At 59.7% G+C, this 26,203-nt stretch overlaps 1 protein-coding gene across 3 annotated transcripts; it reads right to left on the reverse strand.

Annotated features, from left to right (window-relative positions):
• Window positions 1–594: 594 nt before the first annotated feature.
• On the reverse strand, window positions 595–26,203 carry LOC116497441 (NADPH--cytochrome P450 reductase). Of its 3 annotated transcripts, none has more exons than XM_032201179.1 (16): window positions 26,179–26,203; window positions 17,656–17,839; window positions 10,717–10,765; window positions 9,777–9,905; window positions 9,019–9,168; window positions 7,965–8,089; window positions 6,957–7,046; window positions 6,444–6,542; window positions 5,679–5,795; window positions 4,906–5,024; window positions 3,306–3,487; window positions 2,993–3,142; window positions 2,575–2,842; window positions 1,790–1,935; window positions 1,513–1,598; window positions 595–1,327 (listed from the first exon to the last, which is right to left on the reverse strand). In XM_032201179.1, the coding sequence occupies exons 2-16, from the start codon at window positions 17,823–17,825 to the stop codon at window positions 1,183–1,185; spliced, it is 2,025 nt and encodes a 674-aa protein (XP_032057070.1). In that variant the 5' UTR covers window positions 17,826–17,839; window positions 26,179–26,203; the 3' UTR covers window positions 595–1,182. The 3 variants fall into 3 exon arrangements, with proteins under 3 accessions (XP_032057070.1, XP_032057072.1, XP_032057071.1); XM_032201181.1 differs by lacking the exon at window positions 26,179–26,203 and adding an exon at window positions 25,144–25,443; XM_032201180.1 differs by lacking the exon at window positions 26,179–26,203 and adding an exon at window positions 24,435–24,520.

Here is a 26,203-nt window from a genome sequence, read left to right on the forward strand (position 1 = left end):
CAGTTTGCAGGCTCTGCCCTGCACTTGGGGCCTGGCTGGCTGCGGAAGGAAGGTGGTGGGGAGGGAGGAAAACCATCCCCAGCTGCCCCCACACCAGCATGGGGTGCGCTGGGGCTGGGAGGGCTGAGCAGAGCAGCCCCGTGCCACCAGAGCAGGGACACCCCGGGCAGGATCCAGCGTCCCCAAAGCCCGGTACTACTGCAGGGAACTCCTGAAATGCAGGAAACCAAAGAGCATTTCCAGTGCAGCCGTGTCTCCGTCCCGAGCCGCCTGCTGAGCACCGCTGCTGTCCTCACCTCCCTGCCTGCGCCTGGCACCTCGGGGAGGAGCTGCCCCGAGCCTCCTGCCGGCTGATCCCACGGCTGCTGCCTCTTCCCCGGGTCCCCTCCATGCAGGGAAGGCTGCGAGGCTGCTCCTGCCTCTCTGCCTCCTTGGGCTGAGCAGGGGGTGCAGGGGAGGGCAGGAAGCAAGCTCCAGAAACAGTGTTTTTATTCCAAGGGCGAGTATATTTAAATAATTTACAGTCATTGGAAAGCCTGAAAAGTTCTTTTCTTTTTTTTTTTTTTTCTTCTTTTTTTTTTTTCCATGATTAAATCACAAAGATGTTAAAATAAAAATAGTATTTAAAAAAATGAGCGTACACAGCATGACGGAGGGGGCTGGGCACAGGGGAGCCGGCGGCTGCAGGACCCACGGGAGCCAGCGGGGCCCCGGCAGCCGTGACCCCAGAGCAGGTCTCTTCCAGAGGGGACAGGAGCCACCAGGAGGGCGGCAGGGGAAGGAGAGGGGGGCCTGTGGGGTCCCAGCTGGGCGCTGGCTCTGCCTTTTCCTCAGAGCAGCCGGCCGCCAGCCCCGGGGCTCCGGGAATTGGGCAGCACCAGGAATAAGGCAGCACCTCGTGTGCAGGAAGGAGCCCAGAGCTCCCCCGGTGCCACCCGTCCCTCGGCTGTCACCGACCCCAAGGCGAACACCGGGGACAGAGCCCCAGCCACCCCCCTGCCCCTCTCAGTCCCTTCCACCCAGCCTGCCCTGGAGACGGCTGCGGCCCAGGAGGGGCTGGGGGTGACACCGGGGTCACTGGGGACGGGGCAGTCGCCCACGGGGGCAGCGGGCAGGCACCTCCTGCCTCCCACAGGCCCATCCCAGGGACCCGTTCTCTCCCTGGCCCCACCAGCCCCGCTCTTAGCTCCAGACGTCCAAAGAGTAGCGGCCCTTAGTCATCAGTTTCTTTACATAGTCCGTGGCCTGGGACTGGCTCATGTTCCCATACTCAGCCACGATCTCGTAGAAAGTGTTCTGTACGTCCCGGGCCATGTTGCGGGCATCCCTGGAAAGGAGAGGACCGTGAGCGAGGTGGGGACACGGGGCCACCGAGCCCTGGTTGGTTCTGAACGCCCAGATGTGAGGGGTTTGCTCAGCCCAGCACATGGAGCAGGGGGTAAGCTGAGTCACGCCCATTTGCCAAAAAACAGGAACCTTTTCCCCAAATCCCCTCCCCGCCCCTCGACTTACCCGCACACGTAGATGTGAGCGTTTCCGTCATGCAGCAGCTTCCAGATGTTCTCCTTGTTCTTCTTCAGCAAGTGCTGAACGTAAACCTGGCAGGGAACGAGGGGGAGGTGAGAGGGGCAGAGCCCCCGTGCCCCCAGGAGGTGTCACAGGGCCCACAGCTCACCCAGACGAGCTGGGGCTTCCCGGGACTGCCACGGCCGTTCCCTGGCAGCGGGCTGCGTGTTTCCAGCCTCATTTCCCCCCCCCCAGCACCACGGTGAGCGGGCAGGAGCGGTACCTTCTCAGCCTGGTCCCTGGAGAAGGCGACGTTGAGCTGGGTGAGGACACCCTCCTGCTGGAAGCGGGCCAGCTCCTGGCGGTACAGGTAGTCCTCGCGCTCGTGGCGGCAGCCGTAGTACAGCACCGTCTCGCCAACCTCCTTGCCTGTGGGGTCACGGGGCAGGCGTTAATCCCCCGGCCCTGCCACCCCCCCCTCCCCCTGTCCAGCTCGCCCAGGAAAAAAATTCTTTACCGAAAGGGTTGTGAGGCATTGGGACAGGCTGCCCAGGGAACTGGTGGAGTCACCATCCCTGGAGGTACTTAAAAGACGTTTAGATGTGGAGCTCAGGGATATGGGTTAGTGGAGAACTTGTGTTAGGTCAGAGGTTGGGCTGGGTGATCTTGGAGGGCTCTTCCAACCTAACGATTGTGTGATTCGGGGCAGGCAGAGCTGTGCTGCTGCCTCTGTTTGAGGGAAGAAGCTCATTCAATAGCTACACGTGTTAGAAACAAGTGTAGGTGACCCGACTCTGGCTATTTGGGGAGGTGGTGGCAGAGGTCAAAGAACTGCCTTAGGTCTGTCTGCCCCTCAAACATCCTCTGCAGCCAGCTGAAGAGCTCAAAGCATCCTGGTGCTGCGATAAAGCACTCGGCAGCTCCTCACCCAGCTCCACGGCCCCTGCTTTGCTAGGCCCACGTCCCTGACCCATCAGCGTGTGGCCAGCACAGGCTGGAGGCGCTGGCCGGCCCCGCAGAGCAGAGCCCTGCAGCAGCTCCTGCCCGGGGAGGTTCCTGGGCGCTCACCTTGCTGCTTGAGCCAGGCCCGCTCCTGGATGAAGCCGATGAAGGGAGCTATGCCAGTGCCCGGTCCGATCATGATGACGGGCGTGCTGGGCTTGAAGGGCAGGCGGAACTGCGACTTCCTGACGTACATGGGCACCAGGGAGTTGCTCCCGTTCTCATTGGGCACCTTGCTTTTCAGCCAGTTGGTGGCCACCCCTTTGTTCAGCCGCCCCGTCTTGGTCTCGTACTCCACCGTCACGGCGCAGATGTGGATGGCGTTGGGGTGAACCTGCGGGGAGGGGACGTCAGAGCCAGGCAGACGGGGAGCCCCCACAGCTGGCTGCAGGGTGGGACACCCAGTTTCCCCCCGTGGACCCCACACAGGTCAGGGTAACCCCGCTCCTCGGGCACGGAGGGACCCCATGGTGCCATAGCTCACCTTGGAGGAGGAGGCGATGGAGTAGTAGCGGGCCTGCAGGCGGGGCAGCAGCTCACACAAGTGGTCGATGGGGGGGCGCAGCGAGGGCATGTCCTGCAGGATGGCCAGGATGTTCCTCCGGGCCTCCACCACCCAGCTGAGGTAGAGAGCCTGCGGGAGAGGAGGGCACACGCACGGTGACTCCCCCACGCAGCCACCAAACACCCCCAGAGCTCCCCACACACGGCGCCCAGCGGCCCCACATCCCCTTCTGGGCCCCCTCCCCAGCCCCAGTTCACCCCAGCAGCTCTGCAGGGAGGGCTGCAGCTCCCACCTTGCCCTCTGCAGAGGACGATGCCATCTTTCGGAGGCGCTCCTGCTCGCTGCTGTCGGTGGCGTACTGCGCCAGCTCGTAGAGCACGTTGGTGCGGGGCGGGTTGGTGATGTCCAGGTAATACGTCAGGGCTGTGCGGTACGACGTGGGGCAGGGGAAGGGGTGTTTCTTATTGGATTCCTCTGGAGGAGATGAGAGGAAAGAGGAAAAAAATAATATAAAAAAAAGGTAAACCAGTAGCTATTTGTTAAATTAGAGATTTCCTGCCAGCAGCTGTGTGCAGTACAGCAGGTGGATGCAGCAGGGGAAGAGAGAGAAGCCCCAGGGCTGAAGCAGCCTCTTGGCCAAAGCCCTGCTCCCACCACAAAGCAGCTCCAGCACAGGGCAGCTCTGTCCCCAGGCAGCTGTCTCCTGGTTGCCTATTTTGCATTTCAGAGGTGTCACCCCGATGGGACACTGACCCAAAACATCCACACACGCTGCAGAGGACAAGGGCTCAGCTCATCCTCCTGTTTTCCACGGGCAGCAACATTCAGGGCAGGGCAGCAGGAGTGCAGCTGACCCAGCAGCAGGTGACACGTCCTGCTCCATGCCCGCTGCCCCCAAGTACTGCATTGCCCCCCAGTTTTGTTCCCTGCCTCCCATGGGAAGCGTCACTGCACAGACACCTCGGGAAGGCCACGCGGAAGGCACGGCGTGCCCTCGGCCTGGAGAGCAGCAGTGCTCGGAGCCTGGGGTCCAGACAGAGGGGGGAGCAGGTTTTCCAGAGCAAGCTCAGGGCAGAGACACCCAGAGAACTGCCAGGCCCAGCAGGAGGAGGCTCTGCAGGGCTAATTTGGCCTCGTGCTCTTAATGCCTCCGTCAGACCTGCCCTCAGAAGCATCCTTTGGCCACGGACATCTGTGCTCACAGCCCCCTGGGGAGGTGAAGCAGCAGCAGCCAAGGCTGGAGCTGTTCAATTTAGCAAACTAAGAGCACCGTAAGGGACACAAATGATGATATGAGGACAGAGCTCCAGCAGCGCATTAAAGCCAGTTGCTCTCTGGAAACCAAGAGCCTGCTCCTGGGCCAGCAGCTCTGATGCCTTGGCGCAGGCTTCACCGCCTCGGGAGCAAGATGGGCAGCAGCTGCAAGCTCCCTCTTGCCAGAGGCCAGCTCTGCTGGGAACGATGCCCAAGAGAAGGTCTTTGAATCAGCACTGAGAAGAGCTCTCCTCCGGCAGCTCCGTCCCCAGGGCTGTGCGTCCTCCAGGGGCTCACCACCAGCGTTTCAGGCTCCAAAGCTCCTCCCGAGCTCTGGGGCTGCAGCAGCAGCAGCAGCAGAGGGATGCTCTGGTGGGCTGGCGCTCCGTGATTAGGAGCGTGCTGTTACGTAACTTGTTGTTGGATGGGCACAGCGAGGACATTTCACAACTGACCCACTTCGGCTGGCTCGCAGCAGGCTCTGAGCCGCTGCCGCTAAATGGCTGCGCACTCGGAGTGGCCGCGGGATGTCCCCGTTTGCCTCAGTCCCAAAGGGGACCTGACCTCTGCTCTGGTGCAAGGACAAGAGGCCGTGGCAGAAGGAGAGCTGCTGATGCTCAGGGACGATCCACACTCACCGTCCAAGTTGTTCAGGGACATGATCGTGTCTAGGTCCGTGCCCAGGATCTCGCCGATCTGATTCACCAGGGATGAGTCATTGGCCGGGTACACGGCCACGTGGTCCCCAGACTCGTACCTGGTACAAAAACAGGAAGAGAAGAGATGAAAATTGGCACTTCTCGCCCACGCCGAGCCCGAGCTGCTCAGCTGGAGGACGAGCAGGATGGGGCTCAGCAGGACAGCAGAGCTGAGCTGCTGCACAGCACCTGCAGGGCCAGACCCCAGAGGTCTGGCAGGCAGAGCAGCACGGGACCACTGGGGAATACTGGTTTTAAGAACCTGGGGGAGCTCCAAGATAACTGCAGTTTTACCAGAGACTTTAATGAGGCCAGACTTGCAGCAAGGACAGGCCAGCTCCCTGCCCCGTGCTTTCTCACAAGCACACCGATGAATTTAAGCCAGCAGGAGGGCTGAAGAGCAGGGCTCTAGGCTCCCTGTGCTCGTACATCTAAGCCAAGCAAACACAGGCATGAGCCATCCCCAGTTCCTGCCTCTCACAGTTTGTCTGCCCCCTTCTTCTTTGAATTAGGGAATTCCTTCAGCTGGCACTGCCCAGGTGGGACGGATGCGCAGCCTGCTATGGAGAGGCTCAGGGTGGCCAGCTATAGCCCAAAAGATGAGAGAAAACCCTGATTTGGAGTACCTGGGATGTGGTCCAGGCGCCAAAAGGGGGCAGTGTTAAGTTTTGGCTCCAGCCAGAAGAGGGGAGCAGCCTCCCTTGGGCAACTACCTGATTTTGGAGTTGGAGATGTCCAGCTCCAGGTGCATGAGGTGTCGCTCTCCGCCCTCGTTCAGCTTACGGTTCTCTGTAACCACAGCCAGGAAGGGGTTCTTGGCATCAAAAGGTCTGGAAGGAAAGACAAGGACCTCTGGGTTACCCTCCCGCGGGCTCACAGCACCGCTTTCATCCAGGAATGCTCCAGAGCAGGCTTCCACCATCGGAGCACGGGGCTGCCCTGGCTCTTGTTTCAAAGCACACCACAGCACGAAACAAATTACGATCCTGCTGCTACCCACGCTGGCAAAGAAAACAGATTATTTTCCTTGTAAGCACAGCCCAGCAGTCAACAGCTCCTACCCCGTGAAGAACAAGTGATGCAACAGGGGATTAGAGGGAGTGTCACGTCTCAGAGCGACATTTCAGGTCGGAATTCATTTACACAATTAATCTCCCCACAGCAATGCTGCAAGCAGCCATCGTGCATTAATTACTCTGGGGGACGAAAGGCTCCAGACTGACCTCGAGACAAATGCTGGGAACTTAGCAGCCAAAACAGCGCCTGTGAACACAGCTGACTTCTCAAACACCAATGATTCATTAACTGGGGAACCCCCAAGAGTCCCAGCGGAGATCTGAGCCCACATCTCTCAGGCAGACATCTGCCCCACGGCTGTGCTGCCAAAATGCCCCTGCCTGTGGTGTTTGAAACATCAGGAACAGCAGCAGCTGAGGCCTGACCCACGCACACCCCGTGTAGGGCAGCCTGGCACTCACGGCTTCTGGTTCTCGTAGCTCTTGAGGCGGCCCATCTCACCCGTGTACACTTTGTTCATGTTCACGTCCGTGTGCACCACGAGCTCGTACTGGCGGATGCTGGGGGAAACGGGGAAAGGAAAGAGGAAAAAAGTCAAAGTGGGAACGCCAAGGTACAGTTGGAGCCATCCCCTGCTTTGCTGGATTTGCTGCAGTTCCAAAAAAAAAAAAAAAGCCACTTCCACCCCTTCATCCCTCCTGAGATATGAGCGAGCATGGAGATGATGAATAAAGCCCAAAAGGAGAAACATCTGCTTCACTGGGAGTATCAACAAGGAAATAAACCCAGCACATCCACCCTTCAAGCCAGAAACCCAGGGCTGCACTCGAATTTGCCCCAGGACAGGCTCAGTCCGAAGAGCCCCACTCACTGACCTGCTCCGTGTGCGCCCCCCAGCCCGCAGGAAGGGGGCAGTGGCCCAGGCCTGATGCTGCAGCCACCACTTACAGGGGGTCGATCCCTCTGGCACCCACCTGGACTCCTCTCCTGTGGCCTCCACCCCGAAGTGCTCGCACACGGCCGGCCAGAACTGCTCCCTCCAGGTGATGAAGTCCTCTTCCAGGCTAGGCAGGGCAGAAGAGGGGTTCAGTAACGCTGCCCACGAGGGAGCAGAGGGGCATTCCCAGAGGGGCATTCCCAGAGGAGCCGTCCCAGATCCCTCTGAACCTCCTCCTTCACCATTTGCTCTCGGAGCCGGGCAGTTTTGGTACCTCCACGTGCCCACAGACCAGCCTCAGAGCATCTTCAGGGCACGAAGGGGATGGGAGGGACGCCTGCTGTGCCACCCACCCCTCCCTTCTGGGCTCTGCCAAGGAGGGTTTTGTTATTCAGGCTCGGTTTTTGCCCAACTCAGCTCCCCCTTGCCCACTCCTGGCATTAAGTTGCCTTCCTACACGGCAGGTTCCAACCTGGAAAGGTTCATTTTCCTAGACTCAGAGCCTCCCACACGTGGCACAGCCCTCTAATTAAATCTTGCAGTCCTTGGAGGCAAGGCCACAGGTTGATGTAATTTCCACGCTTAAGCTCCTGCCAGAAGGGTGTTAGGTGAGCACAGACAATCATTTCTGGACCTCTGAGTTGGGGCAGTGCTGCCTTCTACCCTAAAACAACCAGTTCACAAGGAGATGGAGCCTGGCTCCTCCGTGGGGATGGAGGAACTTATCCATGGCTGGGGTATCAGGGGAGCTGCAGCAGGGCAAAGGCAGAAGAGGCTGTGAAGCCTTGCAAAGAACACAGCTACGGTCACTTAAAGCTGATGTGGGATTTCCCCAGGTTCAGGATTCCCCAGGATGCTCAAGGGATCCTGGGATCTGACTGATCTCTGTAGGACAGAGACCAGGCACACACTCAGGGACACGCCAGCTACCACAACCAGCCCTGAGGAGTTAATTTCTGCCTCAGCAGTAGATCCAGCTCCCTGCCAAGGTCCTTTCCACGCTGCTTTAGCCAGCTCAGACCGCCCCTAAAGCCGAGCCACTCACTTGCCATCGTCATCTCCCAGCCCAAGTTCAAAGATGCGCTGAGCCCCAAGCTCCTCCAGTCTCTTGTCCACGTACTTCCCCATGGCATTGAAGTGTTCGTACGTCTTGTTCCCCAGCCCAAAGACCTGGAAGAGAATGCTGATAAGCACGGAGAAGCAAGGAGGGGATTTCCCCCGGCCAGCCAGCGTCCTCTGGCCAGCAGCAGGAGAAGGATGATGAGATAAGGAACGCAGCAGGCAGACAGCAGTAACTCTCCCGGGTCCCTACCAGCTATTTGTGAACTTTCTGAGTTCCAGCCTGCCCCTGGCTTTGCTCAGCTGGCAGCTCAGCTCTGAGCCAGGATTCAGGCACAGCGAGGGGACGTGCAGGCAGGAGCTGCCCGTGCCAGCTCCTCCAGGGGCCAGTAAGGGTCTGAGCTGCCAGCAGACCACTTGTGTCCCCCCCCCCTCCCACAAAACGCCCAGCGAACGCTTCCTGGCTGCTCTGTGCCGAGCAGCTTCGCCTCTCCAGCGGAGGATTTTCCCCTCCTTTGCAATTGTGATGCAGCCTAAGGAACTTGGCTGGGCTTTAGGTGAGGTGGCTGCATCTCCGCCAATTATTCAGCTCGGCACCGGAAAAGAGCCACGCACTCCTCCGAGTGATTTAATTTGTAGGAGAAGATCTGGCCAAGGGCTGCTCAATTAGCTTCTGAACAGCAGCAGCAGCCTGTAACTCATTTACAGACCTTACATTCGATGCCTGCTGGGCTGTTTGCGGCAAGGCATCGCCAGCGAACCCTCATGATTTAGGGAGTGGAGAGAGGGCTCCGGCAGCTGCGTTTAAAGCCCCCAGATACGTGCCTGCAAATATCTGTGCAGACAGAGACAATAGGGACCGCATCCAGACGAGGCACAGGCATCATGTTGTGCCTGTACCCAAGCCACGTGCAAGCACAGCGGAAGGTTTTTGGCTTTGCTGCCCAAATGCAGCAGAAACTGGAACGGAGCAGCTCGCAGTGGAGGGGTTTTGGCTTTTCCTGCCCAAATGCAGCAGAAACGGGAACGAAGTGACTTACTGCGAACCGGAGACCCGAGAGGTCAGTGTCTGCCTCCTGCAGCCAGTCGTAGAAGTCCTGGGCATTGTCCGTGGGGTCGCCCTCCCCGTACGTGGCCATGCAGAACACGGCCAGGGACTTGTCGATCTCGGAGAGGCGGCTCAGGTCCGACTGCAACACAGCAGAGAATAAAGCTCCAGGGATCCCACGAGAGGGTTACCGGGCAAAGCTGTTCCTACAGCACAGCTACAGCCCCGGTGCACAGGGCAGCACCACGTCACGTCAAACTGATTACAACAGGGGCTGGGGAAAGGCCGAAGCCACCTGAAATGGCAAGGGAAATAAAGCCAACCACACCCTCACTGGGCTGAAATCAGCACTTCTGCCCCACTAGAAAAGCCATCGGGTTTTCTGTCTAGGCTGTAAGGGACAGGATTGTTGTTCCATCCTGAGAACGGAGCATCAGTGCCTCTGTGCCAGACTGCTGCAGGCCCACAGGACCAATGCTGACTACGTGGAGCATTTTTCACACTGTCAGCAGTGTGACACGGCTCCCAAACACCCCAGGCTACCCTCCCTTTTCAGACACGTTGCAGAGTTCACCCCAAATCCACAGACTGATGAGGACCGAGCCCACCTCAGCACCTCTCCGCCTCATTCAATCTCCTTTGCTCCTCTAAGTACCACTGCTAACAGTCCCCTGGCCACGTTCTGTCTGCTTTTTGGGGGCTGCTGGATGGATATGATCTATCCCAAGGCCGTGTTTGTGTCTAAGTTACCAGGTCATACTCCTCCGGGTCTGCTGCCATGCCGCGGAGGCCGTAGCGGTGAGCGTCCTTGGAGAGGCGATTGGCAAACTCCTCCGCCGTGCCCGTCTGGGAGCCATAGAAAACCACGATGTTTCGTCCCTGGAGAGAAGAAATCCCTGTTAAATGGTGATTACTCATCTGGCAGAGGCGCAGAGGAAGTGCTTCTCGTCACAGAAGCCTGGGAGCGGGAGCCCTGCAGCTGGAAGGAGCCTGCGTTCGTCCAGGGGCTGCCGCCAGGTTTGTGGCAGAAGACTCAAGGCTGAGCTGTTAGCAGGAATATCGCTCTGCTCATCTCCGAGGTGACTCGGGGCAGACTAAACCCAAAGCAAAGGACAACCCCTCAACCCCTCGAGGTTTGCTCTCAGCCTTGAGGCTGCGCGGAGAGCTCCCTGGATGAGAGCAGCTTTGCCAAAGCTTTGGGGAAGTGCCCGAGCACAGGAGCTCCTGCTCTGCAGCAAGCCAGCTACTTTGATGTAAAATGGAAAACGTATCCAGCCCTTGCTTTTCCCTCTGCCTCCTCTTGCGTGCAGTCCAGCAGCCAGCAGCTGCCAGCTCTGTGTGCAATTCCCATCTCAGAGCGAGCCAGGTTCGGGAACCAGCCCCAGAGACACACAGCTGGCAGCCAACCACTTTGAAGTCCCTGCCATTTCCCTCCTGACTTCCATCTCATGTTACATTTCTTTTTTTTTCTTGCATCCAATTGTCACTTCAACTTTCTCTCTCTAAGAGCAACCCCCGTGCACAGACTGCTCGAGCTGCTCCTGCCTCCCCGTCTCCGGGTGCCCCTCGCAGCAGACACGTCTCTGGGGACAAACAGGTCCCCCCTGCTGGCAGCTGGCAGTCCCCGGGGGAAAGGGAATGCCACCAGCACCGTCACCCTCCCAGCACGGCGTGCATGCAGGCAGCTTACCGTCTTCTTCATTTTCTCAATGAAGCTGCTGTCTCTCGGCGAGGGTGGCCTGAAAGACAGGAGGAATCCCCGCTCAGATCACACGCACTCTTTAAGGTCAGGAATAAGCAAGTAGGGAAAAAAAGAGCTCCCCAACCTATCTCAGGTCTCAGGAAGGCTTTCAAAGTAGGGAGATTCCCCATCAAACACGTGTTTAGCCTGTCCCAGGGCTGTCCGGCACTCAGCTCAGCTGCAGGGTGGCTTCTCCACACACAGCCACGGAGCAGAGGACAGCGAGCTGCTAGGAGGAGCCCAGGAGCTCAGCCCTGGGCAGCAGGGAACTTTTAACTCTGAAAACTGCCCCGTAACCGCTGGGCAGGTTGAGGGGACCTCAGAGAGCTGGGATGTGAGGATGCCTTCAGATTAACCACGGGGGCTCAGCCACGGTGCGAGAGGAGGGACGGGAGAGCTCCCTGCCTCCCCCCCGCGCAGCAGGCAGGCTCCGCTTCTCAGCCATGCCCCCAGGGGCGGGTTCTCCAAGCTTGAAGTCACACAAGGCTAAAAACCAGCTGTTCTGACCTCAAAACAGACCTTCCCAGAGCGTGCCAGACATGAGTCCCAGAGCCGGGAGCCCCAGGGACACACAGAGGCTCCGCGGCGGATCGGAGCTGCTGGCAAGGCGACTGCTGCCCTTCGAGGTCCCGCGGTGCTCAGTCCCACACCAGGGCTCCTGTCCCCGGCACAGAGGGCACAGCGGTGGCTTTCTTTGCTTTGAAGGAGGGATGAACCACACCGGTGTCAGGATCAGCCAGGCAGAAGCTCACCCTGCTACGGCTACCCTGCTAGGTGGGACGCCAAGAGAACCCGACTGCCCTGAGCGCATTTATGGGCTTTTAGTGGCACAGCACGAGAGCGACCCAGCCCTGCTGGAAGCCGGGCACCCCCAGGCACGTGTGGCTGCAGCAGATTTGCCACCGGAGCCTCTTCAAGGCAGGAGGACAAGTGCCAGGAGCTCACTTGCTGCCTGCCCTGCTGCGGAAGAGGGGAACGCGGGACCCGTTCCCATTTCTCTTTCACAATGGAAGAATGCAAGGCTGGGTCTCCTGTGGGAAGAGAGAAGCCTCCAGGCAAAAAACAAATGGTTTTGGCTCCGGCCCATGTGAGAATGTGCAGAGCTCACTAACAGTTTCCTACACCCCGTGGCTCGGAGGGGGGGATCCGCGCGGGTGTGCGCAGGCTCTCGCAGAGCGCACGCAGGGAGCAGCGGGGTGGGGGGCGTCCAACCCAGCACGCCCCCGAGCACCCCAACCCCACAAGGAGCTCCGTAACCAGGCCCCACAGCTCCCAGCACTTCCATTCCCATACAGCATGCACAGAAGATAGGCGAATACCATCCAAAAAAGCTTCCCATAGAGGCTGTGCTCCCAGGAGAGCCACTTTGTGCCCCCATTCAGCCTTCCCGTGCTGTCATTTGTACCCTGCTGGGGACAGGGACATGGAAAGCACCTTCCAGAGCAGCCCCAGCCCTGCTCCTGGTGCCCCCAGGACACAGACCCCATGGGCTGCCCCCCACGTGCCCCACAGCCCCCTCCCAAGACTCGTCTCTCACTGAGCTCCTGGCTCGCGGGTGCGTCCCTTTGGTTGACTGCCCCCTGGAAATCAGATCCAGCTACAATAGCTGTTGTCAGCAGCTAGACAGAACGCTTGGAGAGAAAGGAGAAAAAATAAAAAAAATGAGTTTGGGATCTTTTCAGTGAGCTCCCTTTAGAAGAGGAAAGGGCACGCATGGAGCTGGTCGGCTTTCAAAGGAGGCGAGCCCGCACCGAGGGGCTGTGGTGGAGCAGCCTGCGGCTCGGGCACAGAAGAAACGAGTCTGGCTTCTGCAAAAAAGAGCTACAGGACTCCCTGAAACCGCCTCAGCACGGCGGCTTGACAATCCAAGCACAGATCCTGAAGACAGAAAGGACGCTCGTTTTCATGACTCGGAGAACGAAAAGAAAACGTAGCAGAAAATCACATCTGTAGCACCGACTGCTCTTAGAGTTTGACAGCTCGGGGCAGCGTTTGTAAGAGAGTTAGAAAGAGTGACGGGTGGAGGAGAGGGGATTAGCTCCGTTAGCTTAGTGTGTGCAGGCTGCAAGCCCTCGGTGAGAGCCCGCAGCCCAGAGAGCTCCCTTTCGGTTCGATTTCAGGAGGAGGGGAGGAAATCACCGGCAGCTCAGCAACGTTATCAGAGTCTCCGCTCCATCAAGCCTCGGGCTCGGTTCAGCTGAACACCTTTCCTTCCGAGAGCCCCCCAAAATGTCCTGCCCACTGAAGGCACACGCAGATACCGAAGAGAAACCAACCTGGACACGAACTGCTCTGTCTCAGGCACCACAGCCGGGACCTCCTGGCAGCGAGGTGCCTCCTGGCACGGCTCTCCCTGCGCTCGGGGACCTCCTGGCAGCGAGATGCCTCCCGGCACAGCTCTCCCTGCACTCTCCTGCCCAAGCAGCTCCCTGGGGGCAGCGGGAGCTCCCCCCTGACCCGAGCCACCCCCTTCGTGGGGCAGACGAACTCACCTGGCCACGGCCGCCTCTTCTCCTGGCACCGAGTAGGCGCATCCCATGGCGAGGGCGCAGGCAAACAAAGAGTCCCGGGGCGGCCGTGTCTGCGGGGGGAGCGCTGGGGGAAGGCTCTAACTTAGCTCCTCGGTGGGGATTCGGGGACAGGCCTCTCCATTCCGCTCCCCCCGGGCGCCGAAGCCGGGCGTCAGCCTTTTGTTAAGGAGAAGAGAGGCGGCGCGAGAGGTCCCGGCGCGGGTCATAGCAGGAGCTCGGGGAGGTCCCGAGCGGATCCGCGCGGCCCCGAGCCGCGGCAGCAACATCTGGCAGCAGGGGCAGCGAGGAATTAGGAGCAGGGAACCAGACCTCCCAGGATTCCCCGCAGCGCTCGTCCCTCTCCCGTCCCCATGGAGCGCAGGGAAGGAGGGGGGGGACAGGGCACAAAACCCTCCTCCGGCCCTGTTACCTTGGAAACGGTTTGTATCCAGCTGCTTTTAGATATCTCCTTTTTTTTTTTTTTTTAAATAAAACAAAAGTCGGCGTCGCAGCTGAATGAAAGGGTTCCAGGCACGGCGGGAGCAGCTGCGGCAGTGCCACGCCGGGGGTGGCCCCGAGGAGTTTGTTCTCCCCGGGATCCCAATCCCAATGAAATCGGAGGGGGTCTCTGCCTCTGACGCACGCAGGCAGCAGAGAGCTGATCAGGCCGAGAAGCTGGAGCGATTCCTGCCACAGGAAACCCGGCGAGCACCAGGGAAGGGGGTTGTGTAGCTGCAGAGCTGAGATAAGCCCCTTTCTGCCCCAAACAACGTCAAAGACGAGGGGGAGGGCTGACACCAAGCGCACCCATCGGGGGCTCGCCGCGGCTCCCCGGGGGAGCAATCTGTGCACCGCAGGCACACGAGGGAGGGAGGGAGGAAATCTGTGATTGAGGAACACGCAGAGCTGGCCTGGCCGAGGGGAAGGAAATAGTAAAAGGAGTGCATGCCCCAGTAATGCCACCGAGAGGGTGCACAGCCACCCTCACCATGGGTGCACGGGGAGCCGGAGCTGCTCTCCCCAGGGACATCTGCAGAGCAGGCGGCTGGGAACGCACCAGTGGCTTCAATTACTTCTGAAAATGGCCAAAATGCAAGATATCCTCGGTGGCAGCACCCTGGGCTGCCCCACATGTGTCACACAGCACAGGTACACCATGCCTTGCCTGCAGGGAGCTTGTACCTGGTCCCAGCTCTGTCCCCTCTCTGGGACCCGAGACACACTGGCAGAGGGAGAATGTGGTTGTGTGGAGCCACAGAAAATGAACCCAACCCAGATCCCGTCCAGAACAGGGGATTTGGTGCATCTTTTCTTCCCCAGTCAGCAGCAGAAGCATTTTCTTTCTGCCTTGGCTTGGTCGAGGTGTGTGGGCAGCTCCCAAAAGCCCCAGGAGGGCACCACGGTGCCAGAGCCCACGTGTGGATGGAGCCTCTGCTTGTACTCTCACACCTTGCAGCAAACCCATTCAGGCAGCACCCCTCACGACGCATCTGAATCCCTACCCAACCCTTTTGTCCCCCAATCTCTCAAGGCTGAAGCTGGGGGCTAAAGGGCTGTGACAGAAACCGTCCCCCAGTGCTGCCAGATAAGGCACATCGGGACATTTTGGTGAGTCAAGGCGCAGCTGCAGGGAAAGTGCTGAAGCAAGGCAGCACCTCCAAAGGCCAAGGTTCTCCACGTCAGCCTGAAACAGCCCCTGCCAAGGGCTCCTCTGCCTCCGTGTGTCCAGGCCTCCCTGCCCTGCCCCACAGTGACCTGCTTTCCTCATCTGCTTGCTCAACAGCAAAAAAGCCCCACCCCAGGGAAGGAAATCCAAGGCTGAACAAGCTTATTTTCCCCAACTCGTTTCCCTCCCAGACCCAAACGTGCCATGAAATAACACTGCCCAAGCTGCAGGAGGCTGCTGTCCCCTCCCCAGGGGATGGATGTGCCATCACCCACGACGGGTCCGTGCTGCCCTCATCTCACCATTATGCCCACACCAGGGCTGCAGCAGGGGCATGTTTCCTGTATAGAAAAACCTATTTCAAGGTTTTTTTTTCTCACTCTTCACCTGCCTGGCTGTCACTTTGCCAAAACGGGATCGTGTCAGACGAGGTCTGGAGCACCACGGCCTTCCAGCCTGGCTGTCGGTGACACAAGGTGCTGCTCCTCCGCAGCAGCTCACAAGCAGCAGCTGCACCCAGCTGTCTGCCAGGCAGAGGAGGCAGCACAGCGTGGGCAAACCCACCAGGCAGTCCCTAAATGGTGCCCACAGCTCGGGGTCCCGCAGCACAACGGGGCAGGAGGAGACGCCTGGGGTGCCTGGCGAGCTCCTCCGCAGCGCCGCTTCTCTGCAAGGTCACGGCAGCCTGGGGAAGAGCTGCGTGTGCTGGTGGGATGTCACAAGGACAGCCAGGATGGGAGTTTTGGGGTCGGTCGGGATCTAACTTGCAGCTGCTGGTGCTGTTCCTGCAGCCAGCTCAGCTCTGCTCGCACTCTGGCCGTGCCCATCGCGGTCCCGGATCCGCACGCACACAGCCACACGCTCTCGCAGGCACGGGAGGGAAAGTATTTCACTGATTCAACAAAACAAATGCCCAAGATAAGGCTGGGAATCATTCACTGATAGCTGCTATCAGCCTCGCACACACCTGTTTGCCACGTGGTACTGCAGCCAGGGACATTTTTCTTCTCCCAAACCCTTTCCACCCAGGAAACGCGCACCGGTGCGTGCAGCCTGCCTTACAGCTTATCACCAGGCGTGTGCTGCTCTTCCCCATCATCCAGGGACTTCACAAAAGACCTGGCAGCCCAGGCTGGCCTTCAAGCAGAGGGCTCTGCCCAGCAGCCAGAGCAATCGTGATCTGACCAAGGAGATGAGACCAAACCTGCCCCTTTGCAACCACAGCCTGAATCGCGACACCCACACTGAGCAATGAGCCCTGAAAGGAGCACAGCCCACTGAGGTAGTTACAGAAGCCAAGAAGAGATGAAAGAGATAAGAGGCCCGCAACCTCGTGCTGTGTCCACACGGGGTAACAGGAGTACAAAATGCCTTGGCTCCTGTGCAGTGCCCTGGCTCATCACCAAACGGCCCCGCCTGACCCGTCCACGGACAGCTCCTGCCCCTGCTGGGCTGCGACCCCTGTGCTCGGCTTTGGAACCAAGGACTGGGAGGTATTTCTTACCAGAGCAGTGCCTCATGGAGAAAAAAAAAACCCTTCATGCAGGACACCTCACTGGTGCAGCAGGGTGTGGAAAATCACGGAGCTACTGTGAGCATCCAGCCCCTGCAACCCTGCTCCTCGCGGCTGCGCGGCCACCCGGCTCCCAGCTCAGCAGGGAGCTGCAGCGAGCCTGCACCCAGCACCACGGACACAGAGGATTCACCTCACACAGAGGTTACATTCTGCAGAGACCCAACGCTGAGCTGGCTTTCTGCCCCGGGGCAAACTGCATCCTCAGAGCGGATCCCAGGAGGGATGGTACCGCACGACGCCAGCTCCCGAGCTCTCTGGGGCAGGGTTTGCAACCTGTACCGACCGTGCCATCCACACAAAGCCCGCTGCTCCCAGGGGAAACAGAAGGAATGGGCTAAAAAGGCCAGCAAGAAAACTGATGTTGAGTTTTGTACGTGCCAGGCGAAGAACCAACCTCCCCCAGACCTCCCCTGACGCAGCTCGCTCCTGGCCCTAAACCCTTGGGAGCAGACGGGGTGGAACAAGGACCTCTCCCCGTCCCAGCCCAGCCTCCTGCTGCTGCAGAGGCCAGGCAGCAAAGCCGGGCACGTTTCGTAAGAGCTGCCAAGCAGCTCGTGCCCAGAAACTATCTCCCAGTTCCCAAGGCCCTATTTCTTCTCCTGACAGCTAAGAGCAGATAAGATTTCCGACAGAAGAAACCTGCTTAAGAACAAATTTGTCTTTCTCCAGATTTATCTGTGACTTATCAGAAAATGAAGAGAACAGCCAAAGCAATCCCGGAGCATTTTGAAGTGCAGCCAGGGGATTTTAAAGCCTCTTCTCGCCTCGCTTGGCAAGACGAATTACTGATTTGAGCCACAGAGCAGGGTAAGAGAACTGGAGCTTGGTTCTTCCACGGGGATTTCAGCATTGTGAAGGAAACGCACAGCCCAAAAAGACCCCACATCTGGAAACCCCGCAGAACCCAGCTAAGCCTCTTCCCGGAGCCCTCAAGGCCCCACTGGCAGCTCTGTGAGGCCCGGGCGCGATGGGAAACGCAGCAACAACTGAGTGAAAGGCTGGAAATCCCATTTAACCGCCCTCAGACACAGCAAGCAGCCCTCTGCTCCCGGGAGCCTGCAGTCCCAGCCCCCAGGAGGACTGGCACCAAGACGGAAAGCCGCTGCCCCCCCCCCTCCCCCCGAGTTGTTACTTACAGTGTCTGGATTTTGGGGAGCTCGGGGATCTCCTCCTTTTTCTTGCGGAAGAAGAACCAGTAGGTGAAGAGCCCGGTGATGAGGGAGATGAGGAACACGTCGGTCATGCTGAAGAAGGAGTCCTGCTGCACGCTGCCCGCGGGAGGCGCGTCCATGCCTGCGTCCCCCATGGCGATCAGAGAGGCTGGAAGGAGAGAGAAATAAGGAGAGAGAAATAAGGAGAGAGAAATAAGGAGAGAGAAATAACCAAATGAATGCCTGCAGCAGCACATGGGCACAGAGGAACAGAATTGAAGGCTGTTGGGAACGTGCTTTTCCGCTACACATTCAGCTCCAGGAGCACCAGGCAGCCCCACAGCATTTTTGGAGAGCTTCCACCACGTTCAGCGAGGTGCTTTCACGTTGAGCAAGGTGCTTTCACGTCCCGAGGTGCCTCACCGTCCTGCCAAGCTTGTCCTTTCCCCTCGCACCCAGCAGAAGTAACTCCAGCCCGTTCAGCCAGCCCGCTGGAGCAGCCCCGTGCTGCAGGCAGGGAGCCCCCACCACCCCCACCACCACCCACACTCCTGACTTACTCCCCCTCCCCACACGCAGACCCCGTCCATTCGTGCCTCTGGCTCCCCCGCCACCCCCTCTCCCTTCCCCAGTTTAATTTCTGCCCCCTCGAGCCAGCCCTTCCCCCATTCAGTGAGCGCCCCACCAAAGCCTTCATTTAACTCATCCATTCACGACTCCCTTTCCCCATTTCTTCTGGCTCACAAAAGAGACGAAGGCACCCAACCCATGCCCTCAGGACAGCCGCCACCTCCTTGGGGACCCCTCCCAGGGTGTTTCTCACCCATTTTCTCACCCAGCAGCCCGGCAGGACTAAGCAGAGCCCTCCCAGCCCAAAACCACCCTGCCCAGCCCCACCAAGGGCCGACGCTTCTGCTGCAGGTCACCAGGCAGAAACCAAGGCATGGCCATGCCCACGGCCATGCCCAAGGTGTGCGGGGACCCAGGACACGTCCCCAGCCCTCGAGTGCCCCGTGGCCTCGTCCTCCCCCCCCCAAGCCACCCATTGCTCCCTCCCCCTGCCCTGCCCGGCTCTGAACCCCGCTGCGCCGATAGCAGCATTATCTTCCGGGCACGCAAGGGCACACTCTGTCCAGGCAAAGAGATAATTAACTCAAAACTCGATTGGCGGGGGCAAAGTGACTCTCCTCGGGCTCGGGCAGCCCGCCAAGCCGGGAGGGAGACCATGGACATTTGAACTCGCACGCAGCAGTGAGTCAGAGCCGCGGATGGGACGTGGCAGGGCAGGAGAGGAGGGGTCGCGGCTCAGCACGCCGGGGCCCGAAGGAGAGGAGCTCCTGGGTGGCTTTCCTAAAGGACCGAGGGAGAAGCAGCAGACTTCAGGCTGTGCCTGGGCTGGGAAGTAAAAGAGGCTGAGGTTTCAGGTTCGGGGAGTTGGGAAGGGAAGAGAAGGAGATGCTCAGGGGGCAGGAGGGAGACGGGGGAAGGTCTTGGAAGAGGAATGCAGGAGGTCGGGAGGAAGAGGTGGCTCTCTGACCCCATTCCCCTTGCGTGTGCCCTGCAGCCAGGTGCTGATCCCGATCAAACCCAGCCACACCAAAGGACCTCAAAATTTCAGAAGCACTCCCCGGGGCAGCATCCTGCCGGGTGTGATGTGCGAGCAGGCACCAGCCACCAACTCTTTGTTCACGGCACTTTGCCCAACCTACACCCAGGCTCTCCCTCCAGCCCATCATTTTATCCCCCAAAAAAACACACAGCAGCTGGTTTTTACCCCAGCCCACCCCGCCTGCTTGTCGCTACCCCTACTAAGGACGCATCCAGCTCCTGCACAGCTCGGGGGAACCCACAGCCTGCTGCCTGCCAGCCCGGACGGGCTCCTGGGCATTTCTACATCCCAACAGGTTCTCAGCCCCACCAGGAGTTTAATTTAGCGAGGAGCTTGGCACAGCACACCACGAAAGGCACTAAAGCACCGCAGAGCTCCCCACTTGCCACTGGGCTGGCGGAGATGGCACTGGGCAGGGGGTGGGAAGAAAAATGCGAGCAATGCGGCTGCAGACGAGCAAAACGCCTGCTCCTCTTGGGCAGGGCACCCCGTCCTCCCTCCCTCGGAGAGGGGCTGCGTCTCGGAGCCAGGCGAGGGCTGGCTGTGCTCCTGCCCAGCCGCAGACTAAACCTCCAGGCCAGGGAGCCCCGGTGCCAGCAGCTCCCCGCGGGCTCCCTCCTCTCCTCCTCCCCGTTTGCTCCCAGCTGCTCCAGCCACTGGCACCCAGGGAGGGAAATGCCGGGGAGGAGAAGCGTTGGAGGTGCTGCTCCTTCGTTGCCTCCCCTCCTGACGAACCCCAAATTCTCCCTGCCCGCTCTCCTCCTCGCTGCCACCCCGGCTCATCTGCAGGAAGAGCTCAGCATCCTCCAGGCAGCCGCCCCCTCGCGCACAGCCCGGGTTCCTGCTCAGCTCTCGAGCTGCTTTTTACGTCTTTGAGCAGAAAAAAATCCACGGGGGCTTCCCCGGGGAGCCTCAGTGGCTGCTCACACGCGGGAAACCCCCAGCTCTTCGGTGGGGGAAGCAGCACCCAGCTGCCTGCAGGAACACCTCCGAGCCTTTGAGATGCTTTTTCCAGGACACACCGCATGCCCAGCTCCCCTCGGGGCAGCCACGGCCACGCCAGCACGTTTATCCCCAGCAATAGCCCCATCTTCAGCCCCCTTTCCTGGACAAAACCCTTCCCCGGCACAAGCCCACTGCTGTTTCTACAGCAGCATCAGGTATCTGCCCTGCAAAAGTCAGAGGCACGAGCATGACACAAGGGTTTGCTTAGGTCTAGCAGAATTAAGGCAGAGGATGTGGAATTAGACTTCACTTTTTTTTTTTTTTTAAGGCTGTCCTAATGGGAACGGCTCATGGAGCCCACTCCCCCTAGCGCAGGAAGGACCCTGCTGGAATCGGCCTTTTGGGGTTTTTAAACACAGGGAAAAGAAACGCACGATGCACGAGTTCCCCTTCCATCAGCTTCAAGGCCAGCTCTTTCATCCCCAGTGTTTATTGTACTCTCGGCCAAGATAAGGCAGACATTCAATCTCTTCCCACTTTTTTTTTTAATTTCCTGCTCCTGGTTTATGCTCACAGCACCCATCTCAGCTGGGACGCGAGGTACCAAGCCACTCACACGTTCAGAAAGGCTGCAGCCAAGCAGCTCTGCTGCATTTTTCCCCAACTTTTCAGCCTCCCAAACCTGGGGATTTGCATGGTAACGGCAGCTTGCAGATCCTCGGGGCTGATTTAATCCCCCAGGATTTCCATGGGGACTAAAGGTGCTGCCGTGCCACCTGGTCAGCAGTACCGAGGTATTACATGACATTATAACAAGAAGGAAGGGGAAGTGCCCTAAAAAAACAAGCGGTCAGCAACCCCAAGGGAACTGCTGTTCTCCCTCTCTTGCACACGGCTGGGGGCAGCATTAGGGGATGACACCAAAAAAAAAAAAAGTGTCCCACCACATATACGGACTTCTGAGGGTTGCAGACTGCTCGTGTTATCTTCTGGAGACCAAAAAGCCTCAGCTCGGCCGCTAGCTCAGCTCTTTGTGCAGGAAGCTGGCTCTCCACGAGCTGAGTTTGATTTATGCAGTGCTTGGGATGCCTTTCAAGCATCTCAGGACGAGGCTGCCTGGCCCCAGGCTGCAGCCCGTGACTCCTGCCCCAGATCCACCTCCCGCACCGCTGAGCCTACGGACACAGCCAGCTGAGCTTTTTTGGGGTTTTCCGAGCCAAATCAAGTGGCAGAGCTCCCTTTTGGACACTTTTTGGACATAGCGAGCTCTGGGCTGTCCCAGGACACCGGGACAGGTCCGAAACCTGAAGCACACCCACAGGAGCTCGCTGCGTGCCCTGCAGCCAACACGAGTCCCCAGCGCCCCATCCTGCCCCGCTCACCAGCGCATCCAGCGAGGACACTCACCACAGGACTGCTTCCACACTTGTTACGATCAGCAACGTTCTCAATTCACCCCCACCCCGACCTGCAGCACCCTCAGAGAGCCCCCGGCTCGCTCAGCCCAGCTCTCCCCGTGTCGGGCTCCCAGCAAAAGCCGTGCCAGGGGCACGAACGGAGCCGTGCCTGGGGAGGTGGCTCGGCACGGCGCTCCTCTGGCTTCCTGCAGCCACATGACGACCCTCGTGCCACTGACTCAGCACATATTTTGGGTTAGCACAGAAAGCAGAAGCACGGCTGTCACGATTCTAGCGCCGGGAGCTCCGCGCCGGGGATGTCAGCGTGCCCCAGAACATCCCTGCGGGCTCACGGTGACCGCTCTTGTACGGTACCATGGAGAAGAAGCCTTAAAAAAAAAAAAAATAACCACAGCTTTAAATCAGGGATCAGCTCAGCATGGCACGGCCCCAGAAAAGAGCTGGGTGGCAGAGGGGGGATCCTGGGTGGAAATGAGCAGCTGGAGCCCGTGGAAACCCCTCCGGTTTCACAGCACCGGCCTGCAGCCCGAGCAGCGGGCCCAAAAGCCCGTCTGTGATAAATGCCACCACGCCTCACGCAGCACCCAGGAAGGTCTCACTCCAAACTAAGCCCAGGAGGGGTTTTTAGGCCCCCAGCAGGGTCAGACACCCACACACAACTCGGGGCTTTCGGTGAGGCAGAACCAACAAATTCTCCTTGCCGTGCAAGGTCGCTTCCAGCAGGCCTTGACACACCGGCCCAGACATTGGCAGAATTGCTATTTTCAGCACGAGACAGATGTGGAGCGTGCATTTGGAGGCGAAACACTGCGTATGGGAGCGTTTGCTGTCCCACTGGGGCTTTCTCTGGCCAACAGGTCCCAGCAAGGACAGCAGAGAGGCTGGGAGAGCCAGGAAGGGAACACGAGGAGAGGTGCTGCACCTCGGCACCATGGGCACGCCACGGTGGGGCCGGCAGCGAGTGCAGGGTGCTGCACCAAGGGACTTGAGGCATTGTCCCTTCCCTTCCCCAGGTAAAAACCTGCACAAGGGTGGGAGGCATCTCACCGGCACCTACACGCCGATGAACAGGAGCCAGCGCAGATAAACAAGCGTGCAGGAGAGAAAAACAAGCCTGCAGGATTAGGGGATAAACAAAACCTGAGACGGGGCTGGTGAATTGAACTCCTCTGCTGGCTAATCCTGCTCCCCAGCCTCCCCTCCCAGGGCGTCGAGCCACACGGGCATGCTTGGAACGGGGAACGAGTGCTGAGAAGCTGGGACAGGACGAGAGGAGCTGCAGGCCACCTTCGGGTGGCAAAAGCCTCCAACGCTGCTCTCCTGCGGGAGGTTTGCTGGGTGAGCATCAGAGGGACGTGGCGAAAACAGATCCAGCAACCCTAACTCTAACCCTAAATCTGAGGTCCGTCCAGACCTCTGATCGGAGCGGCGTGTTTGGAGGGGTTATTGATTGACTTCAGTAAGGAAAAGTTAAGAAAACCCAGGCTGAAAGGAGATCTCCTGCTGGAAGAGCCACAGCTCCCCGGCCCCACGCCGCCCCTGCAGAACAGAAGACGCTCGGCACACCATTGTTCCTCCCCTCTGCACGCCTGGCTGCTCCTCGTACCTCAAGTAATCGTACACGCGGCCCCGTTACACAACCAGGGCTTGCACAATCCTTGCAGGCGCTTCACCAGCTTCCTCCTCCGAAGCTTGGAGCTCGCTCAAACCCGGGGGTGCCGCGAAGCCACGAAGCCGGGCCGGCAGACACGTTTCCCAAAAAGTCCCTCAGCAGGAGGCAGCCAGTGCCACCAGGACAGTCCCACCAACCCCCCGAGCTGCCCACCAGCCCCTCACAGCCGCCTGGCGCAGGCAGAGAGATTTTTCCAGGGAGGAAAACCCAGCCCCATCTTCCCCTCCGATCCTCCCCATCCCCTGGTCTATATGGAGAAGGGGATATTAATCAGTAATCCTACTGAATTCCTTGCAAAAGAACAACTGTGGGCACAGAAGTGGGCGGTACGTGATGCAGCTCGCTTCGATAACCTGCCCCTAGGGATCAAACTCAGCTGCCCTTTGGACCGGTGGCCTCAGAGAAGCCACCAGAGCTACGGGCACTCCCTGCCTCTCTGAGGGCTCCGAGCACCGGGCAGCACACAGCTGAGCCCAACGTTTACTTGGGTGAGGAATTAGGAGCAGCCTGCCGTTATTTGCTCTGTTCTGGGAAATTTCAGACCCCGCAGAAACCAGCCCTGGCAGGCGCACGCCGCGGGGCTCCTGCCTCACCTCGTGCAAGCCCCGCGAGCGGCGCTGCTGAGGGGAGCAGGGCTCGAGTCAGGCAACAGCACAAAGTTCAGTGCCACCGGAGGTAACTGCCGGCTGCTCGGCTCCTGCCGGGGAGAAAAGGGACGGGGAGGAGATGGCAGGAGCAGGGAAATCTTTCACCCAGCACCTGGGGACGCAGTGAACGCTCCCTTTGCTGCATCTCAGATGGAGATGGAAGGAGATCCCAGCCCGCTCCTGCTGGGGGTGAACTGGGCGAAGGAACCACCGCCCCCAGCTCGTCCCCACAGACCCACCGGCACCCAAAGGTGCTCCCCCAGCCCGTGGGGTGAGAAAAAACTCGTTACCTCGTTCCCACCGCTCCGCGAGCAGGCGCTGACGGCGCCCAGGAGCTGCAGCACGGAGGGCGAGCGGCACCAAACGCCTCCCTGGAGAGCAGGAAAGGGGACCGGGGGCCCCGGCGAGCTCCCGCAGCCGCTTGGGGTGGGTGGGGGGGAGAAAGCAAAGCAAAAGCTGCAGAAAGCACTCACTTGCTCAACCCCGCGCAGGCACCACCCCGCGGATTACTGATTGAACGGGAGGCGGCTGCGAAGCGATGACAGGGCAGGAGATTTCCCTCGGCGATCCGCGGGGAGAGGTTGCACGAGGAGATTTAGGAGCAGAGCAGGGCTCCTGTAAGGGTGAAGCCAGCTGGGTGGCGGCAGCTCCTCCCTCCTGCCCACCCCGTTCCTTCTCCGAGGGTTTTTTTTTTTTCCACCTTTTTACACCGCAGGATCAGGGGAAAGCGCCCGGTGTGCCAGCCCTGCCTTTCCCCAGCGGCGTGGGGAAGCGTTTTGCACGCCCGGCTCTGGTGCAGAGCCACGTCCACGTGCTGCAGGGCGCCCAGCACGGCCCCAAAAGGAGGCACCGGGAGCTGTGCACACCCCAATGCCCAGCAAACACCCGACTAAATACAAGCCTGAAGGAAAACCGAGCACTGGGGCAACACGGGGTGCTCCGGGGGGGGCAGCTCACCAATTTCGTTACCCGCAGCAGGTTAATTTACACATGTGCCCTGCGTGGCACAACAGCCCGTCGGGATTTTTCAGAGACCTACAGCAAAGGCCAGCACGCTGCCTTCCAGCTAGGGCAGGGCTGGACGTGCTGCTCCTCGCTGCGACCCCACAAAGCCCAAACCGGGGGCTGAGCTGCCCCCAGGACGCCGGCACCGTTTTACTTTCCGGATTTCGAAGCACAGACCTGATCCTTTGGAGTTTTCTGGCTCCTCCCCAGGACCTGCTGCTGCTTTTTAGAAACGGGCGGAAAAGTCGAATCCCACCCCGGTTTCCCAGGCCACTGAGATTAGGCAGAAACCCTAAATGACACCTTTCTTCTCCCAGTCATTACCTCTAATTACCTATCACACCACTATCCATCATTATCAGCCTTCCTGCTCCCAGGGCAAGGTCAGGGAGGAGCCCTCAGGGGGCTTCCAGGGATCAGCAGCCCCTCGGAGGGGGGAACCCAGCGGTGGGGGAGCCCCAAACCCCAGGAGACCCCCAATAATAGGGCTCAGTCCGCCTCAGGCAGCCCAGTAATGGGGCCCCATCACCCCAGACACCCCAAATAACGGGGACCCATCACCCCAAGCCCCCAAATAGAAGGACTGTGCTCACCCCAAGCCCCCAGCAACCTTGCTCACCCCAATAGCGGGGTCTTCCTCGCCCCAAGCCCCCCGGTAATGGGGCCCCGCTCACCCCAAGCTCCCCAATAATGGGATCTGACCCCAATACCGGGGTCTTCCTCGCCCCAAGCCCCCCAGTACCGGGGTCCTGCTCACCCCAAGCCCCCCATTAATAGGACTGTGCTCACCGCAGCCCCCCAATCCCAGAGCCCCCCACCCAGTGGGACCCCCCCCACCCCAAGCCTTCCAATAACGCCCCCCCAATTACCCCAGCCCCCAATAACGCCCCCCAGCCCCCCAATAACCCCACTAACAGCACCCCCTGCCCCCAGCCCCCATTACAGGGCCCTGCCCACCCCATCCCCACCCCCCCTCGCCCCCCACCCCCCAAATAACTCCCCCAGCACCCCAAAACCCCCCTTAACACCCCCAAAACCCCCCCAGAACGGGGTCCTCTCGCCCCAAACCCCCCAGCAACGAGCCCCCCACACCCCAAACCCCCCAGCAGAGGAGCCACGACCCCCCCCTTACCCTATAACCCCCCCCTTTACCCCATAACCCCCCCCCCCGCCCCATAGCGCCCCCCCCCAGCCCCTCCCCTCCCCCCTCACCTGCTCCCCGCTCTGCCCCTCCCGG

The sequence above is a fragment of the Aythya fuligula genome, chromosome 20 (genome assembly GCF_009819795.1).
Source record: "Aythya fuligula isolate bAytFul2 chromosome 20, bAytFul2.pri, whole genome shotgun sequence".
Lineage (NCBI taxonomy): Eukaryota > Metazoa > Chordata > Aves > Anseriformes > Anatidae > Aythya > Aythya fuligula.

What these genes read in the sequence shown, in the direction of transcription:
- LOC116497441 (XM_032201179.1), bottom strand. Translation starts at nt 17,825, where the DNA reads ATGGGGGACGCAGGCATGGACGCGCCTCCCGCGGGCAGCGTGCAGCAG. An exon ending in TCTCGGGTCTCCGGTTCGCA is followed by an intron (nt 8,090 to 9,018) that starts GTAAGTCACTTC and finishes ATTCTCTTCCAG; the next exon opens with GTCTTTGGGCTGGGGAACAA. An exon ending in AGCTACGAGAACCAGAAGCC is followed by an intron (nt 5,796 to 6,443) that starts GTGAGTGCCAGG and finishes CTTTCCTTCCAG; the next exon opens with ACCTTTTGATGCCAAGAACC.